The 20,000-nt window shown below is 40.0% G+C and overlaps 1 protein-coding gene across 1 annotated transcript in view; it reads left to right on the plus strand.

Moving 5' to 3' along the window:
- The window catches only part of NIBAN3 (niban apoptosis regulator 3), an 828,390-nt gene that overhangs the window by 614,981 nt on the left and 193,409 nt on the right, over window positions 1–20,000 (plus strand). The window contains exon 9 of the mRNA XM_044084452.1: window positions 19,312–19,499. Coding sequence (XP_043940387.1) covers window positions 19,312–19,499 — 188 coding nt within the window. The remainder of the gene's footprint in view (window positions 1–19,311; window positions 19,500–20,000) is intronic.

A 20,000-nucleotide genomic window follows, 5' to 3' on the forward strand; every position in this document is an offset into this window, starting at 1 on the left:
TAGTGGCAGTTTTTCCCAGAAGGAAAGCTGACTCAACCAGTGCCCTGTGCCAGTATTATGAACCAGCACCCCACCCCCTCAGCTCTTCAATTGAAGAGCAAAAAAAAAGAAAAATCACTTCACTGTAATAAGCCAATCTCAAAGATTGGCTTTTTATAGTTAGTTCTATGCCCCTAACCACCTCTCTCTTCCTTTAAAGTACATATAAAATCAACAGACATTCCTTCTACTAGCACACCAACCAGGTGGCCAGATGTATGACACACACACACACCCTCCTGCCCCAGATATTCAGGTCGCACTTCTATACCCTACTGCAACCCTCCTTCAACTTATTTTAATTAACAAAAAAATGTTTTAAATTGTAGCAAACTGTTTGCTACAAATATTGCAAGGGGTTGCTATAGTTTACACCCTGCCTGCACAGAGCACTCCAGAGCTTATGCTTTAGTTAAACAAATCTTTTTAAACTGTAGCAAACTGCTTGCTACAAATGTAGCAAACAGTTGCTACAGTTTATACCCTGACTGCATGGAGTGCTACACCACTCAGGTGTTGGACCACACACGAAAAGCAACAGCACTCAGGTTTGACCAAAAATGCAATACTGTCTGTTAAAAGCTGGTATTGCATTGAATAGAGATCCAGATTGGCTGTTCATGCCTCCACAGCATGTTGTGCCTCGGACAGTTAACCCTGTCAGAGGGTCAAAGGTGTTTACTAAGCAAATGGCCACAAGGGCCATTTTAAGCCTAGCCGTGCATCCCAGTCTCTGACAGTTTCTTGTACCCTTGATAACTGTAAGCAGGGGCTTTGGAGATGAACCATTTACAGGCTGCCTGTGTCCATTAGAGACACAGGTGCCAAACCAGGGATGAATTTCCTGTTCCCCATCTAATTGTCCATGTTACAGTTGAATTGGATTAGGGAGGAACTCTATTTCACATGGATGGGGAGCCTGTTCCAGAGAAAGTTTAGTCTCTGGGATACATACCTGTCTCTCCAGTAGGTCCTATTTATATCACAGGCAAGGTTTAAGCCTTTAGAACAGGTAATTTTGGTGCTGTTTGTTTTGCAGATATGCAGGGGATCCATCAAAGTGGGGTCTGACAATGCCTTGCATGCCAGGCATAGATTTCCCCTCGACTATCTATAGGAGACAGAATACAGGGATAGGGCCTTGAGGTGCTCTGCATAGGACATGTTTCTTACACCCTGCATTCTTTTAGTGAGGAACCTCTGTGAATGTTCCAGTTGTTGGATATACCGACTAATCCCCCCCCCAAAAAAAAGCCACAAAAACTAGTAATACAAGTACTAGAAAGAAGTGGAAAGGTAAATCAAGAAACAGGCACTAAATTTTAAATGATTTAAATGCTTTCATCTGTATTTATTAAACCAAACTTCTTCAGACAACAACAGCAAAGTAAAGGTGTTGTTTATCTGGCTAAGTGCATGTTCTGCAAAAGTTTTTATATAGGTAAACAGAACGCATTTAGAGAACGATTATACTAGCATATTTATAGTATTAATAAATTGCATTTTCATAATGCCTTAGCCAGACATATTATGACTTTCCCAGAACATCATTTTAGATTTAAAATAATTGAGCAAGTTTCATTTGATGAAAGAGGGGGGTTCTTGGACTCTTAAACTGGAATACTGTGAGCTTAAGTGGCAAGTTCGATTAAATGCTTATAGCTTTACAAGTTTGAATGATACATGTTCAATCCAGTTCTTATTAAAGTTGAAGGCACTGGAGAGGTAATATTTTTGGTTTTAAGTGTTTATATGTGATGGTTTTTATGGTTATATTTCAATTTAATGTGTTTTCTGTACTATCATACTTTATGGTAGTCAGTTATTTTTATTAATGAATTGACTGTTTATTTAGTTGTAGTTCAGTTTTTGAATCACAAGATGGTGTTGTTTCTAAAGATTTGTCTCAGTGATGTAATTTATAGATAGCAAGCTGAAAAGATTTCTCGAACATGAACCCTAAATTTGTAAAGATTCATGGTCCTTTCTTGAAAAAATGAATGAGCCTGTTTCTTGATTTACCTTTATGCTTCTTCCTAGTATTTGTATTACCAGTTGTTGGATATGCCTGCTTAGGTACATATCAAAGGGGGCATTGTACTCAATGATAGGTCTAATGAATGCCGAATACAGTGTGACAATGACTTCCTTGGACCTAAATGCCATACCTTTGTTTATAAGTTGCACAACATAGAATTATTTCCACAGTACTGCTGACACTTGATGGTTAAAGACTAGATTACTGTCTGTGTCAGTCTTTATGTCCCTGACTGCTGGGTCAACTCTTAGGGGTGTGTTGTCAATATGATAGTTACCAGGGGTTGATGACTTCCTGAAGGATACTATTATGCATTTCTCTGCATTCAGTTTTAGTCCATGGCTCTGACACCAGTTACTTGTCTATTTCAGCCCTTAGTGGAGAACATTTGTATCAGTGGGGATTCAATGACAGCTCCTGGATTGCAATCATCTGCAGATTTAGTCAACCAGAGGCCATTGACATTGGCCTTGACTTCAGAGAAGTAAATGTCGAAAAGGAGTGGTCCAAGGACTGATCCCAGAGGGACTCCACTTGTGACTGGCCTCTTTGTAGAGGTGGACTCTGCAGTTCTAACTTCCTGGGTCCTATCTGTGAGCCAGCTGGCTATCCACCAGGTGACATAAGGGTTTGTACCTAACCTCTTGAGTTTGTCAACAATGCCTAAATGGGGTATTGTGTCAAATGCCTTGGCCAGGTCAAGGTAGGTAGTGTGAACCATTTTGCCTTCATCCATTGCTTTGGTGACCTACTCAAAGAAGTCCACCAGGCGGAGTAGGCATGACCTGCTCTTGACAAAACCAAATTGGATTGGGCCCATGTCTGGAGATTTCCTGTGTTATTACTGATCTTTTCCATGGCAATTTTTCCATGGCTTAGTTTCCAGGGTGTGTAGACGGCTTAACTTTGTGCAGAGGGATGACGTTTGCTGTTCTCCATTCATGAGACATGAAGCTTGTTTGGAGGCTACAGTTAAACAGCAATTTCAGGGGCCTGATAGGTCATATTTCATGCTATTTAGAAGGCATCATGGGATATTGTCTGGGTCCATTGATGCAGTGTTCTTGGTTTTAGAGCATTAAGGACCTTTTCTGTAGTGAATAGGGGGAGTTATATTTGATGATATTTCCTAAGGGAAGGTTGAGGGGGAGATGGGTAAAGTTGGATCTGAATTTTTCAGCCAGTAGGTTTGCTATATCTTCGGGCTCAGTAAAGGTGGCTTCATTAACAATGAGCTCTGCATACAACTGTGTATTGGCTTTGAGGTTGTGGACATGGCTAAAGAATGCCTTGTGGTTGTCCTTGGCCTGGAAGGCCAAATTTACCTCAAATTCAGCTTTGGTAGACTTTATTTGTCCTCTGAATTTGTTTAGTTTGATGAGAGTGCTTTTATCCTGCTGGGTGCTGCACCTCCTAATTTTTGCCATGATTTTCTTCCTTCTGCTATACAGCCTACTGATGTTGTGATTCCACCAGGGTGGCTTGTTTTTTTAGTTAGTTCTGTACTTCTTCCTTGTGGGTGTAGCTGCCTCTATGCGGCTATTAACATGCTTATACAGGATTTCTGTGAACAGTTCCACATAGGCACCAGTGTTCTCAGGGTTTATGGGAGCTTGACATTTTGGAAGATTATCACTTAAAAGTATGAAGTTAGCCTTAGAGTAGCTCCTGAATATTCCAGGGTTAGATGGGGTTCCAAGTTTTATTTTTACTTCAAAGCAGACCATTTTACAGTCTGACTTTACCAGAAAAGACATTACACTAAGGGGTGTGCAGCACTCTTCCATATTAGTGAGGACCAAATCCAATATAGTTGCACCCCTGGTTGGTGTATTGACAATCTGGTCCAGGGAGTTTGTGTTTACAAAATCCAGGAATCTCTGTGCCTGTATTCTTGGTGTCATATATGATTTCAGGTTAACAGTGGGGTAATTGCATTTGCCCATGAATATGGTATTGGGTTGGATGGTGAGTGTTTCCAATAAGTTTAAATACATGGTATGGGTTTCCTGGTTCCTAGATGGGAACCTATAACTTGCAAGGAAGTGGTATGGGATTTTGGTTATGGTGATTTAGGAGAAGCTCAAGTGCATTCTCCTGTGTGATCAGCCTTGGGGTATATTTATTTTTGATGTAAATCAAGACACCTCCACCTTTAGTCCCTGCCTGTGTAGTACCTGGTCTAAATGTGTGGAAGGCATTATAATCTTGCACTTTTGGTGTGCTCTCTGCAGCTTTAAACCATGTCTAAGTGACCCCAAAGATGTCAGCATTCTCTAGGATGAAGAGAGTTTCTAGGGAGTGGAGTTTTGTTTAGACTCCTAGCACTGAGCAGTAACAACTTTAGATTTTTTTGGTTTTGATTTGCTATGTCAGAAGTACTTTCAGTCTGGCATTGCCTAAAAAGGGTGCCATGGGGGAGGACAGTGTTTTAGCTAATATTCAAAACCTTAGAGGGCAGAGGTGCAGACCATCCCTGGCAAAGCAGTGTGGTCTGTTGACCATCTTCTTCCATGCTGACAAATATTGTACCTCGTTAGCATGACACCCAGAAACTAAGCCAATTATTAAAGTCAGTTGTTTTTTGTTTGTATTGTGGCATCATCCTTGGAGAAGGTAAAATGCTGCTCAGTGCAATGCTCATACCAGCCTGGGACACATATTCTGAGAGCTCCATGATGTCTCTCTTCATATAGTCTAGGGAGGTACATCTCAGGTCATTTACACCCACATGGACTATGACTGTGTCATAGTGGTACCTGTGGTTCCATGACCTGAGTGCATGTGTAACATGGTGGATCCTGGCCCCTGATAAGAAACTGACCATGACTTTCCCCTTACTCAGCCTGGTGAAAGGGACATCAGTGTGTTTCACTATGGAGTCTCCAATGATCAGAATGTTGGATTATGTGGTGGTTTACCTTTTAGGCTTAGATGAAGAGGCTCCATGAGATGTGGCTGTATGTGTTGATGGGAATGTTGTTTTGAAAGAGTGCATTTAGGGCTGCTGATGGTATTTTGTATGTGTACTTCATCTAGGAGGTCTTAGGGGTTTAGAAGGTTACATTTAAGTGCCTCAGAATATGTGGGTCTATGTGTCTGCTTTGAATTGTGTGTGATGAGTGCAGCATGTGTACTAGTGGCAACCGTATTGACAATAGAAATGCTTTTGCCTCCAGTGACATTGTGTGAATACATCTATCACATACTGTATCAGTTTGTTTGAGAATTAACTGGTTGTCAGTAAACATGATGCAATTTCTACATTGCCTCAGGATACCCATAGCAACCAAGTTAGTAACAGAAACAGTGGGAAAGTTCACATCCATGGCAGCAGACCCTTTTTTATTGATTAGGCCAGTGGCTTCCAAACATTTTCAATTCTCGGCTCCCTTGCTGAATCCAGGTTTTCCCAAGGTGACCCCCCCCCCTGCAGCTTGCAAAAAGTGCATATTTCATTTGTTTATTTATTTGACATTTGTTTAACGAGGCTGCCCGACTGGACTAGGAGACCTGGGGAGAAAAGCTCAAAAGTACAATAAAAAGACAATTACCAAAAAAAAGTGTACATTCTGCTTAACATCATAACACTGATTTACTATGGTTGAGAGGTAAGCAAACCTAATGGCAACCTTATTAACTTTAAGTTTATAAGAGCAATATTTAAAATCTGTCCCTATTGTTTGGCTCTGTCGAGCATACCTCTCAACTGTATAGATTTTTGCAGAATGTCCAGATTTTTGCCTCATATTTTTGGTCTTTATCTCATAAAATTGTTGTTTCTGGCAAATCACTGGCAGATCACTGAGGTTGAAGTCAGAAAATAATGACAGACAGTTGGGTTTCATACTTCATACCCTTCAGAAAATTCATGCTAATGCAAAACCTGCATTTCTATCAACTTTCTAAGTTTGTGAGATCAGTACTTAAAATTGTCCCTATTTTGTGCCTTTGTACCCCCACTATTTTTGGCTTTGTCCAGATTTCTTGATCTAAGAGGGTGAAAGGTATGTGTCCAGTGGTATGGTCCAGACTTACACAAAATCATTGCTGCTGCCAGGGATCATTCTCACTCTTCACTCTCTCCCTGCATCACACACACACACACACACACACACACACACACACACACACACACACACACACACACACACACACACACAGTCACTCCCTCATTCATACCTGCATTCTCTCACACATCACTCTTACTCTCCCAATCGCACACACAGTCACTTCCTCATTCATCCCTGCATTCACTCACACATCACTCTCTCTCTCTCCCGATCAAACACACACACAGTCACTTCCTCATTCATACCTGCATTCATTCACACATCGCTCTCACTGTCTGTCACACCCACATGCCACACATCCACTTACGCATTCATTCATACATCCCTCTCACTCTTCCGATCTCACACATACACACACACAGTCACTTCCTCATTCATACCTGCATTAATTCATACATTCCTTTCGCTCTTCCGATTTCACACATACACACACACAATCACTTCCTCATTCATGCACGCAATCACTCACACACACAGACAGACAGACACACACACTTATACAGGCATTCACTTACCTGATGGCCCGGTTCCAAGTGCTCCACAGCCCGGTACTGGTCTGCGGCCCAGTGGTTGGCGAACTTCCTCATTCATACCTGCATTAATTCATACATCCCTTTTACTCTTCCGATTTCACACATGCACACACACAGTCACTTCCTCATTCATGCACGCATTCACTCACACACGTAGACAGACAGACAGACACACACACACACACACACTTATACAGGCATTCACTTACCTGATGGCCCGGTTCCAAGTGCTCCACAGCCCGGTACTGGTCCGCGGCCCAGTGGTTGGCGACCGCTGCTATACTTGATGCCAGTTCTGCTAAAAAGCTACAGTGTAGGTCTAGACTTAGTTTGTCGCAAACTAATAAGCTTACTGTTCGCGGTTTATTTTGCATCAAAGCTTATTAGTTTGCTCCGCTCCTGTGAGGAAGCCGCGGCTCTCCAGGGTGCCACAGCACACACTTTGATAACCCCTGGATTAGGCAGTTGGAGTGTGAATATAAAGTAATGTTAGAAGGATCCAGTTTGCAACTCTGGGGGGGCAGTGCTTATCACTGCAACCTAGCTGTGCTGTGTGCAATGGTGCTTTTACAGGAAAAATATCAACTTAAGGTGTCTGCTTCTATACAGGGCACCGTCAAACACAAACGCTTGAGGGGAAACTAATAAGTAGACCCTGGTGATTTATGGATGAAGCATTTAGGCAGATATTCTCAGGTTAGACACCAGGAAATTGCCCTGCCCCAGCTACACTACTGGGCTTTGCTGCCTCCATTAGTACCTGCTGCATCTCCTCGGTAAACAAGTGTCATCCAGCAAGTCAGTTAAGCATGATTTGGGTCGAAGTGTATCAAACCACCCTGATCTGGTGTGAGTAGATCTAGTCCGTCAGGAAGCTTGTGGTAATTGCCCTTTGCCATTTCCAAAAGAAGGGAGAACCAGTGTTGTCTGAGCCAGAAGTGAGTCACCACAATGATCTTGGGGGATTCCTTCTGAATCTTCAGAAGTACCCTGGATATCAGTAGAAAGAGTGAAAAAGCATACTGGAACATTCAAGTCCAAGGAAAGGAAAAGACATCTGTCTTCCAGACATTCTTGCTCCTGGAGTAACATCTGGCCAGCTGATTGTTCAGGGAGGAAGCAAAAAGGTCTACTTGTGGAACTCCCCACAGATGCATCAAATCTTGGAAAAGCCCTTTCTCTAGTTTCCATTCTTGAGGGTCTGCCACATAATTTTTCTGTGACAGAATGCAGGATACCTGCAGAGTGAGATTGTGCTGTGAAGCTTTATCCCAAGCTAATAGGGCTTGTCACTTTCATGTACAGGACATGAAAAGAATCTTCATGGGTTCTGTTCAAGCAGCTTTATTTCATACAAACACATTACTACAAAGACTTACTAGGTAACTTATATACAGATCAAGGACTATGATTATGCATGCTCTCTGTCTGTCTGCTTCTCCAAAATGGCACTATAAAATGCACGTGTCAGGAGATTTATATATGTGCACATACAGCCTTGCATGCTTCTTAAAGGCATAACATGCACACTCTTATGCTATCATCTACATCCTCCCTCTTTGAGAATAATATCAAGAATTGTTATGAAACCATTCGGCATGCAAAAATTACAGAAAATCCATATTCATGCATTATACAACACTATAGATACCGGTAACTACAATCAAGTCCATTTTGCTGTGTAATTCACACTCGGCTTAGATATCTGGCCATAACGTGTGACATAAAACTGAGAGTTAGAATTAGCAACTGGGCAGTTTCTTTAAAATGATTAACCTGTGGATTGTTCGAATCAGTTACTGGAATGGAATCAGAATTTGGAATATATTCTGGTCTGGAAACAGTGTCTGATTCATTCTCAGGTTTAGGATTTGCATCACAAAAACAATGTTGTGACTGCAATGATGATGATGATGATGATTCTGGTAGAGGAAGAAGATGTCTGTGATTCCTCCTATACTCCACACCTTCGGAGTTTACCAAGTAGGATCTTGGCTCAGCACAGATGCCTGTAATCTGTCTTATTAGATCAAAACCTTTTGTTGGCTGAATTTGTACCATCTCTCCTTCCCTCAATGGACAAAGTAATCTGCTTGATCGATCGTAACTAGTTTTCTAAATATTACACTTCTTAAACAATTGACCCTTGATGGTTTTATTGTTCTTGGATTTAAGCTGCAACAAACTTGAAGAAATAGGTAGCGTAGTTCTAGTTTGCCTGGAAAACAGTCTTTGAACAGGTGAGCCAAGAATATCATCATGGGGTATGTTTCTGAGATTAAGTAGATTCAAGAATACATTGGTATTGTCACGCTTTGCCCTTTCAGGCAATTGCTTTGCACTTCGCACTGCACGTTCAGCTAGACCATTGGACTGAGGATATTCAGCACTACTTGTGGCATGTACAAAGCCCCATTCTTTTGCAAATTTCTGAAAAAACTGGCTAGTGAATTGAGTACCATTGTCAGAAAAAAAGTTTGTGTGGACTACCATGAACTGAAAAATGACATTTGAACTTAGCAATAGCAGTGGATGTTAGGTTAGGTAGTAGATCAAGCTCAAACCAATTCCAATAAGAGTCTACCAAAACTAAGAAGTGTTGATTGTTCCACTCAAAGATATCAGTTGCTACAGTAGACCAAGGTAGTTAGGAAGCGGACTTAGCTGAAGCAGTTCTCTTTGCAAATTCCATATGGTACTATTGCATACTGAACAAAAAGAAAGAACTCTATCAATGTCTCTTGAAAATGAAGGCCAAAATACCAATTCTCTTGCTCTTCTGTTAATGGATGTGGACCCTGGGTGACCACGATGCAAAATCTGGATATATTCCTGTTGTAAGGAAGTAGGAACAACATGAAAATAATGCCTTCTTTCATCAACAATTCATCTCTGTAAGGAAAATATGTTTGCATTTCAGGTGATATACTAGATTGCTTTGACGGCCATCCTACATTAATATAGTGATTGAGCTTCTGTAAAATTGGATCAGTTTGAGTGTGATCTCTTAACTCATCAAATCTAGTGGTGGAAAAATTACACACACTGACATCACATCAAAGTCAAACTTCTCTGTGTCAAGCTGTTCTGTTGTGTTTCTAGGTGATCTGAATAAAGTATCAGCCAGATAGAGCAATTTACCTTTTGTGTAGACAATTTTGAAATTGTACTTTTGCAATTTGAGCATAATTCTTTGTAATCTAACAGAGCAGAATGCATCGGCTTCTTTAGAATAGTTACTAAAGGTTGATGTTTGACCATAAATATAATCATGAAACTTGGAACATGCAAATACTATTGCCAAAAGCTCCTTCTCAATTTGAGCATACTGCACCTCAGTCTGGGTTAGTGTTCTAGATACATAGGCTACTGGTCTGCTCTCCTGAAGTATAACTGCACCTAGACCAAATTTTGAAGCATCACAGGAAAAAATAACTGGTTTATTCACATCATAGTATCTTAATGTATGGGGTGGGGTGGGGTGGCAATTTTCTGCTTGAGGTCTTCAAATGCCTTCTGATGCTATTCCAAACATGACCATCCAACATTTTTGTGTGTGAGCACTCTTAAAGGTGCTGTCAACTCACTGAAGTCTGGTATAAATTTGCTTAAATAGTTGACCATGCCCAGAAAATGTTGTAAAGCTTGTACATTATCTGCTTCTGACATTTCAAGAATAGTTGCTTGTTTGGTCGGGTCTGGTCTCAAGCCTGTACTTGGAAACAAATGACCTATGTACGTAACTTCTGGAAGTCTGAATTTGCATTTCAAAGGATTGCGCTTCAAGTTTACTTCACATGCCCTGTCTAGAACTTTCTTGAGGTTTCTGTCATGCTCTGCTTCACGATTGCCTCTAACCATTAGATCATCTACTATTATGGCACAGGGATAGCGTGAAAAAATTTGCTCCATTGCATGCTGAAAAACTTCACTTGTAGAATTTATTCCAAATGGCATCCTTAGGAATCTGTATCTGCCAAATGAAGTACCAAAAGTAGTTAGAAATGAGGATTTGTGATCCAGCATCACTTGCCAAAACGAATTCTTTGCAACCAAAACTGAAAATACAGTGATATTTGGTATTAGAGCTGCAACTTTGACTGTGCGCATCAGAGGATACAGTCTTTTTAAAGCTTTGTTCAGATCTCTTGGGTCAATGCATATTCTGATTTCAGCTGAGCCTTTTTTATGAGAGGCTACCATGGGCAACACCCATTCAGTTGGTTCTGTGAGTGGACAAATCACAACTTGTTGCACCATTTTATCCAAATGAGCTTTTACTTTATCTTGCATAGCTATCGGAAGTTGTAACAGTTCTCGGCCAAATAACATGAAAGCATCACTGAACCTTTGGTTTGAATTTCTTCACCTCCATAAGCAACAAGTCTTGCACTGCTGGTTACATTGAGTTGCTCATTAGTTCTTACTCTTGCAAATGTATCTACTGATATAACATTACACTTTCAGCCAGTGTCTACTTTGAGCTCTGTGGATTTTCCATTAATCCAAATAGTACAAAATACTTCACTTCTTATTAATAAGTTTAGTGCATCAACTCTTTCATCAAGCACTGATACATTATCAAAATAGAAAGCTGACTTCTTCTTCGGCTCTACTTGATCAGCTTACTTTTTTGTGCAACCTTTCTTTACAATTGTGTGAGGCTTGCTTGACTTGTAAAACTTTTGAAAATGGTTCCATTTTTTACACTTGTGATATTGCTGACCATATGCTAAGCACTTCTCTCTTTTAGACTCATGATTCGCACAACAACTGTGACAGTTAACAATAAAGCCAGATTTGGGTTTTGCTGATTCATGTTTATACTGCAATGAGCTGGTGGCTGCACCTTTCTTAGAACTTTCTGAAAAGCCTCATGCCTTCTTTGGAAACCTTGTAGCTGACACGTGCTTAGGCCTGCTCCTGTTTGCCACGCGTTGCATACTGTCTACATCTGGATCCAACTGAAACCATGCTCTTGTCACTCGCAAGCATACTTGTGTTTTTTTCTGTCACCTCGAGGACTTGACACATCTCTATGGCTTTGTTCAATGTTAAATCACTGTCACAAAGTAAAATCTTTCTCACAGCAGCAATGTTAATACCACACACAAGCCTGTCCTTTATCAGCTCATCTTTTAAATCACCACCACCCTAAATGGCCCATCTCAATACCGGAAGATTGCCAAATTCTGGTAATAACGGCCACACAGGTAAAAAACTGACTCTCCAAAGCTAAGAATATAGCATCCATGGGACCAGATGACATCCCAGGCTGTGTACTACATGAACTACAAAATGAACTGGCACCTCACCTAAGTGTCATGTTTAATCATAGCCTCACCTCAGGCTTCGTGCCCACTGTGTGGCGCACAGCTACAAGGGGGGATCCACCTTGGATCCCGGGAACTACCGCCCCATCAGTTTGATGTGCCTGATCTGCAAGGCCATGGAATGTATTATCATGGAACTTATAAACAAAGACATTGGCAACCTTCAAACACTGGACCCCACCCAGTTTGGGTTCGTGAATGGCTGATCTTGTCTCCTGAACCTGATTGACTTCTTCGAATCAGTCTCCAGAGCTGTGGATGAGGATAAGGCGGTCCACACAGCCTATCTGGACCTCGCCAAGGCCTTTGACACCATTCCCCACTCTGGAATTATAGATAAACTTACTAAGCTGGGCATTAATCCCTACGTCACTCGATGGGTTGCCAACTGGCTTACTGACAGAACACACACTGTAAAAGTAGCCGACTCCAAATCCAGCTCCAGACAAGTGACAAGTGGAGTACCTCAGGGTTCAGTACTGGGACCACTCTTGTTTGGCATCTACTTCTCTGAAGTACAGGCCAACACTGAGGGACTCTGGCTGACAAAGTTCGCAGATGACTGCAAACTGGGAGCCATTACTGAATCCCAAAATGATGTGGATAATCTACAAAAGGGCCTTCCAGAAACAGATGCTTGGTGCCAGAGCCATGGGCTCAAGCTCAATGCCAAGAAATGTATAGTTATCTCCTTTGGGAAAAAACATGTACCCATGAATTATCACATAGGTGGCAGTACACTAAACACTGAAAGTGTGATAATAGACTTAGGGACACAGGTGGACACATCACCACAACAGTCAGGAAATCCTTCTATGTGGCACACCTTGTCACTAAGGGCTTTTCATCCAGAAAAAAGGAGGTCATTGTCCTACTGTACTCATCCCTCATTAGACCCATTATAGAATACAATGTCTCATTTGGTATGTACCTCTCAAGACATCTGCAACAACGGGAAAGGCTGCAGAAATACCTCACTAAAAGAATCACAGGCCTAAAGCAGATGCCCTACGCTGAGCGCCTTAAAAAACTCCAGTTATACTCTGTTGCATATCGTCTACTCAGAGGCAATCTCTGCTTAACATACAAGGCCATGTCAATCCCAGAGCTGTTGGACATGCTCCACTTAAAGAAATCCCACTCCCTCAGAGCCACACACTCCAGGGATCTAAACCTTGTCATCACAATAAACAAAACATGCTGGAGGGTTAGGTTCCTGACTCAGAGACTCCCCAGACTCTGGAACAGACTGCCCTTACATGCCAAGCAGGGCGCCTCTTTGGCCTTCTTCAAAAGGAACCTTGATGATTGGACGGGAGAAAGGAAATTCACCCTGGGGATCTTGTCAGTCGCCCTGCTAGATAGGAGTCCAGGGAAGTAAATAGTGTGGGAAGAAATAGCCAGGGAATTGTTATGGCTAGGCTTGTATAGGCCCTAGGGCCGATAGCCTAGTACTAACCTATGAACCAAACTGACACATTTTAGCTCTGTTTCTCAAGTTAGTTATATAAGCTGCAAATGACTCCCCTGGTTTCTGATCTCTCATGTAAAACAAATGCCTCTCTAGTGTAATATTCATCTGGGGGTTACACATTTCTCTGAACTTGCACTTCAAACACTCGAGATCTTCCCTTGATTCAGCTTGTACTACAATATGGCAGTCCATACCTTCTCCTTCATATACTGCTGGTGCATACATAAATGAACGCTTTCTTTCTGTGGCCTCTGACCCTGCTAAGTTTAGCAAAATGAATGCCCTGGTGCATGCATCTCTATTTGCATAAGTTGCTTGTATAAAAAATATCATACTCCTGCTCAAATATTTTCCAATTCTCTGCAATATTCTGATCAAATACAAGTGGTAGGGGCTTTCAAAATCCATCTGCCATAATAACACATACCAACAAAGGGTTTTGCAAATAAGAATAAACATACACACACATGCCAGAAACTAATGCCAAGTAATTGTCCAATGCCTTTGTATGCTGAACTTATACCTTTGTTGGGCTTTTCAGAATTATGTGAATGAACAAACTCGTAGTGCTTTCTAGTAACTGGAATTTGTAAAATAAACTTCTCGGGCATTTTGATACTTTCGTAATATCGTTGGAAAGGCAAAATTGCTAAAGTCATTTATCACCATTTGCTAAAGTTATTTACCATCATTTTAAGAAATATACGAGAACTTTATAATGTGACTGAACAACTCACGAGCACTGCAACACTCTCGTAATGTCATCTTTTCCAAGAAAACACCTCTTATCAGTGTAAAAAAACATGTCAAGTAACTGCACAATGCGAATAAATCGAACATCAGTTGCCCAAATTCAATAACTTTTCGAAGTAATTGCACTTTGCGAATAACTGCATACAGCATACTGAAATGTCCCCAAAATGGCAGTACCTTGCTAGGCAATTCTTTACAGTACAAGAAGCACTCTGTAATGGCGGTACTTTGCGAAGAGACACACACAGCACAAGAACTTTTCGAAATAGCTATACTTTGAATTTCACAAAACAATTGCACTTTGCATACAATAAATTCTTCGAAATATATGCACAGTAATAAGCACACTTTGTAAGAACTTTGTCACACTTTGAGATACTTCGAATAGCTTTAGTTATGCCCTTGATAAAGTACGAAGTTATAGTTATGCCCAAACACAGCACTTTGCCAAAACACATACAGTTGCCTTGCTTTATTTTCGCTTAATGTGCCCTTTTCTTTCTTATTGTAATCATTTTGCTCGTTTAAGCCCTCTTCATACCCAATGTACTTTTCTTGTGCTTATTTTACTCTAAACATGCCCAACTTTGCCTTAAACACACTCGTTTTGCATTAAACATGCTTGTTTTTGCTTTAAACATGCTTGTTTCATCAAATACTTTTATCTTAAACATTTTTTTTAATTAACAAACTTTTTTTACATTCTGTTTGCCTGATTTATCAGCATAATTTGCTCTGAGTTCTGAGCATTATTTGTGCCTCTGAATAACTCCAAATAATTATTAATTTTTAATTGGTTCTTCCCCCAAAATGGCCTGATGGGATGATTGTTCTGCTCTTATTCTTTCTGACCTAAGCTTTCTCCTTTTCACAGTGTTGTTGTTGTTTGTCTTTCGGCTTTTCCCGGTTAGGGGTCGCCACAGCGGAACTCCGGTCCGCTAATGATTGGCAGTAGATTTTCACGAACGCCGAGGTGCCAGTTCGACGTCCAACCTTCAGCGAAGGCACACCCATTTACGCATGTCTTTCGAACACCCATCCAACCATGGGGAGGACATGCAGACTATACACAGAAGGCACTCCTCTCACTTCAGCTGAGAATCGAACGGGAGAACCTCTTGCTGTGAGGCAGCAACACTATTCATGTAGAACAGCAGTGTTCAGAATTACTGCTTAATTTCTGAATCTCTGAACATATTGTCAGAAATGTATTTATTGATATTCTGATTTGTGTTCTTATTCAGGTTTTAAACACAATATAATGAGCATGTCTTCTTCACCTAGAAAATAAATATTAGTTAAATAAGATTTTTGTAGTCTAGTAATTAATTGCAGAGATTCCTCATTTCCTCCTTCTGTTTGTGAGTTCAGGTTTCTTGATATCGGCTATTGTCTGGCACTACAAAGTAACAGATCTGTGAGTCCTTGAAGGCAATCTTTATAGCAATATTTGGACAGAAAAAAAAAAGCAGTTGTGAATGACACTATACAATATAACTGTTGAGAATCTTCACTTTATAATACTACTAGAAGCAAAACAGAAAGTTTACAAATACTGTACTGTGAGCTCTTCCTGGACCAAAAATCTTACATTGTGACTACTAGTAAGATATAAGAGCACAGGAGACAAATTCCTAAAGAAAATCATGAGATTAAATAAAAACCCAACATGCTGATCATGGAAGAACCTGAACAATATGCAAAAGTCACACAAAGGGAGAAACAGCTAAGTCGGGATGCTCTAATGTTCAGAAGGTTTAAAAAAATCCCTCAAAACCTATTTGCTCCAGCTGATCTTCAAGTATTACTTTTCCCTACAAATTAAATCATGCGTCCCATTCAAATACAATTTTGTTGTTGGTATTTTTGTCTCAGTTACCTAAATAGTTTGCATGCTTATTTATTTGGGTATTAAATATGCTTTTATGTGTTTTATTGATTGTATTCCTGTTTAATTAATAAGCGGGTTAATAAAACTGAACTTGGGCTATGATTTTAGGGACTTTTATTTAATGTTGACAAAGTAGTCATTCTTATATAGCTTTACAACAATATACCAAAAAAGTACACGGATAGCACATGAGAGAAACAGAATGTAAGGAAAGACCACATGATGTCATGCACTGATCGAATATGACTTTGAATATGGAGGAGTTTATAGAGAAGTGTGAGAGTTATTTATGGCATGTTCAAAAAAAAACAGAACCAAAAGGAGGAACTCACACCATATGACATTCCTTCACTACAATGGTTAAAACTGTGAATATACATCAGTTCAAGAATCTAAACTTTCTCTTTTGCACTATTACTTGAAGTAGGGTCCACTACTGAAACACAAATGCTAAAACACTGACATGCCACAATACTGAAAATGAATGTACATTAGGGCAAAAAAAAATTTATACTCTAAGTATTTCTTTTGCAGGGGAGTAAGATCCCTGTAACCCTGATGTGGGAGGCAAGACCTCACATCTTGAACTTATATATGCCAGCTCTGTGGTCGCAGAAACATAAAGAAGGGAGGAAATCTCACAAACCAGAGGAATCACTACCAGCTCACAATAAGAAAATCACATCAGCAGTGATATCCTACAGAAAACAGTGACAGGCCTTCTATTGCTCAGCATCTTGTGTCGCAGATACCTGACACTTGAGGAAAAATAAGTCAGTGATTTGTACAGAAACCCTTGAAGTACCCTGAAGTACTGTACTTGAAAAACATTACCAATCAGGAAGTGCTGTCTGATCTCACGTCTGTATTTTCCATGCATGGGATTGCAGAACAAGCTGTATTTGACAATGAATCACAATTTGTTAGTCAGGAGTTTAAAAACTTTGCAAAACGATGGGAATTCTTCTATATCACATCCAATCTTGGATATATACAATCAAAGGTTCAGGTAGAAAGGAGAACGGAGACCATAAGTAACATTTTAAAGACATGTAAATATTGCAAAACTACAGACTGCTACAGAAACACTATTAGAATGTAAAGGACATTCTCCAACACAGCTTCCTACAGGTAGGAAGGTGAAATCCAAAATTCCTTTATAGTTTTCATTACTAGTTCCCAACTAGTATGACTGAGAACTTTGGAAACTAAAACATAAGCTGCCTGAATGCTTTTTTTAAATAAATGTTGCTGATCTAAAAAAAAAAACAGCCTGGCCGATGAGTGTAAGAAAATGTGTCATAGTTATAAATATTCAGTATATGGCTGCCTCATCAAGAAACCATTCACCAGGTGATATATGATTAAATAAAATGGTTAAAATGTGTGGCAAGTCATTGTGATGTATAATCATGACTGACAGTTGTGGTGTAATATATTTACAAAATTATGAATGTACAGTAAAGGAAATTTGCAGGAGATCTCACAAATAGTCTGTGTCATCATTAGTATAGCATAACTGTATGACATAGGAGCCACTCAGTTCACTAAATCACAAATCACTGAACACAACGGACTGAAAACTCACTTCACTGAATCATGATGGATAGAAAACATTCTACACAACAAATACAGCATAAATAATGTTCTTGAAGGGGGCAAGCTCCCCTGCCCCCCCCACCCCCACTTATATGTATTAACTGCATGGTTGCTCAACCCTGGAGAAAAGAAAAAAAGAAAAACAATACACATAATGAATCAGTGCTGGCACTCAAACACAAACATTTACAGATCTAGGGGTATGACATAATGGTGGCCATTGCCAATCCACTTATGCTCTTCTAGACTTTCTTCTATAGTAACTCCTATGATCAGAAATTACACCATCATATACAGCCTATATACGTCTAAAGTCTTCTGTCAGTTATGATTCAGTCTAATACAGTTTTCAATCAAATGGGATTTTCAGTCAGTTGTGTTCAACCATTTGTAATGCAGTCAAATGCCAGCAACCCATGTCATTGTCATCCATGCAGACAGTGTGTGTGTGTGTGTGTGTGTGTGTGTGTGTGTGTGTGTGTGTGTGTGTGTGTTTTATTACTTGGCTGTACTGACCTTGCATATCCTTATACCAATGAACCAATTTGACATGGGAGAAATCACACAAATAAATAGTGCTATCTGCGGCTAAGCAAGAAAAGTTTTTTTTTTTTTTAACTTTACAGGAAGAAATGGTCTGAGTGTCATATATAAAGATTGATCAGTTAGTACAAACCATAACATGAATGAGAGCAGTAGCTTGATAAGACACTAAGGAAAGCACCCAGCAAAAGCCCACACAATCACAGAGAAAACATTTAAATTCTGCACATAAGGTACATCAGCCATAAACCAGCTTGTGCTATCTCCACTCTTGCATTTTATTTGAAGATCACAAGGTAGCTTATTCATTCATACCTTCTCCAACTACCACTTGATCCAGTTCAGTTGCAGGACACACACAGGCACACATACATAAAGGCACACACACACACACATATATACAAATACACACACATACAAATACACACACACACATACAAATATATACACATATACACACACACACACGCACACAAATACACACAAAAATGCATTTAAATATGCCACACACATCTATAGACAATTTAGAGGATCAGCAATTCACATACTGCTCACCCTGGGCAGTGGGATGAAACCAAACCACTCAGCAAAAGCCCACATGTTCACAAAGACATCCAAACATTGCACAGAAGGTAGCACAACCACAAACCAGTCTGGAGAACCAAGCAATACTAACATAATGTGGTTTTATTCAGTAAATTAACATGACTAATACATACCACTGAATTCGGTTTATCTTATATTGCTGCACTATGAGGCAGCACATTTGACCATCATAAGATGTTCAGTAATACATTTAAAGTATTTACTGATGTTACAGTTTAGAAATATGCCTGATTTTATACTTGCCTATGTAATTACATTTCATAAGATCTGTCAGACATTCCAGTCAGATTGATGAAACTTGCATCCTTTTGTCTTACCACAGCAGTTTGTATTCAGGTACATCTTGTTAAGTGCACATTGGTAAGTGTTTTTGGTGTATGCAAGGCATATTCCCTTATTAAATGTTACTGACACTGTCTCCTTTCTCAGTTACATTAACAGGACCAGTGGAGTCATGCTACACTGAAGATGTAGAGCCATATCTGTGTTCAGTGGTTGAGGAACTTATTAGCCCCCTCAGCACAGCCTTTCAGGAGGTACGCTTGCTCTTTTCTGAGTCTGTCAGTGACATCATCAGAAATGTACAGAACAACTGGAGAGCTACACTGCTGGATGAGGTAAGAACTGCAACAAGAAGCAGCTCTACACTTGCAAACTGTCCAACATTTGGAAGTCTTAATTGCATGACCCAGAGACTGTCAAAATACATACACAATCTGCAGTAGTGTTCATAGGCGAGTTTACTGATCTATGACAGTATTTACTCTTCAGCTTCTGTCTATCCTTCATTTGCTACATTGTTATATCTATGTATCGATTATACCGTTCTTCCTTTTTTTCCCTCCTGACCATTCCTCTCTGGTTAATAAAGTCTGAAAGTAAAATAGTAACCAAACACGCATCAGTTACCCATGGATCGAGAATAGTTCTACCCTTTGTGTCTTCGAGTTTGCTCATTTAATATAAAGGATGGAAACTCATGCATGCTGTATGAGGCATCCATTAAAGTTTGTGGATGCATTTGTATGCACCCCCTACTCTGACATCAGCAAGGATAAAGTTTTGGTGATGCCACTCAGTGAAAACAATTTTTTACCAAAGAATTTACTGTTACATTT

This window comes from Protopterus annectens, chromosome 9.part0, assembly GCF_019279795.1.
Source record: "Protopterus annectens isolate FY-2018-M chromosome 9.part0, PAN1.0, whole genome shotgun sequence".
In the NCBI taxonomy this organism is placed as follows: Eukaryota; Metazoa; Chordata; order Ceratodontiformes; family Protopteridae; genus Protopterus; species Protopterus annectens.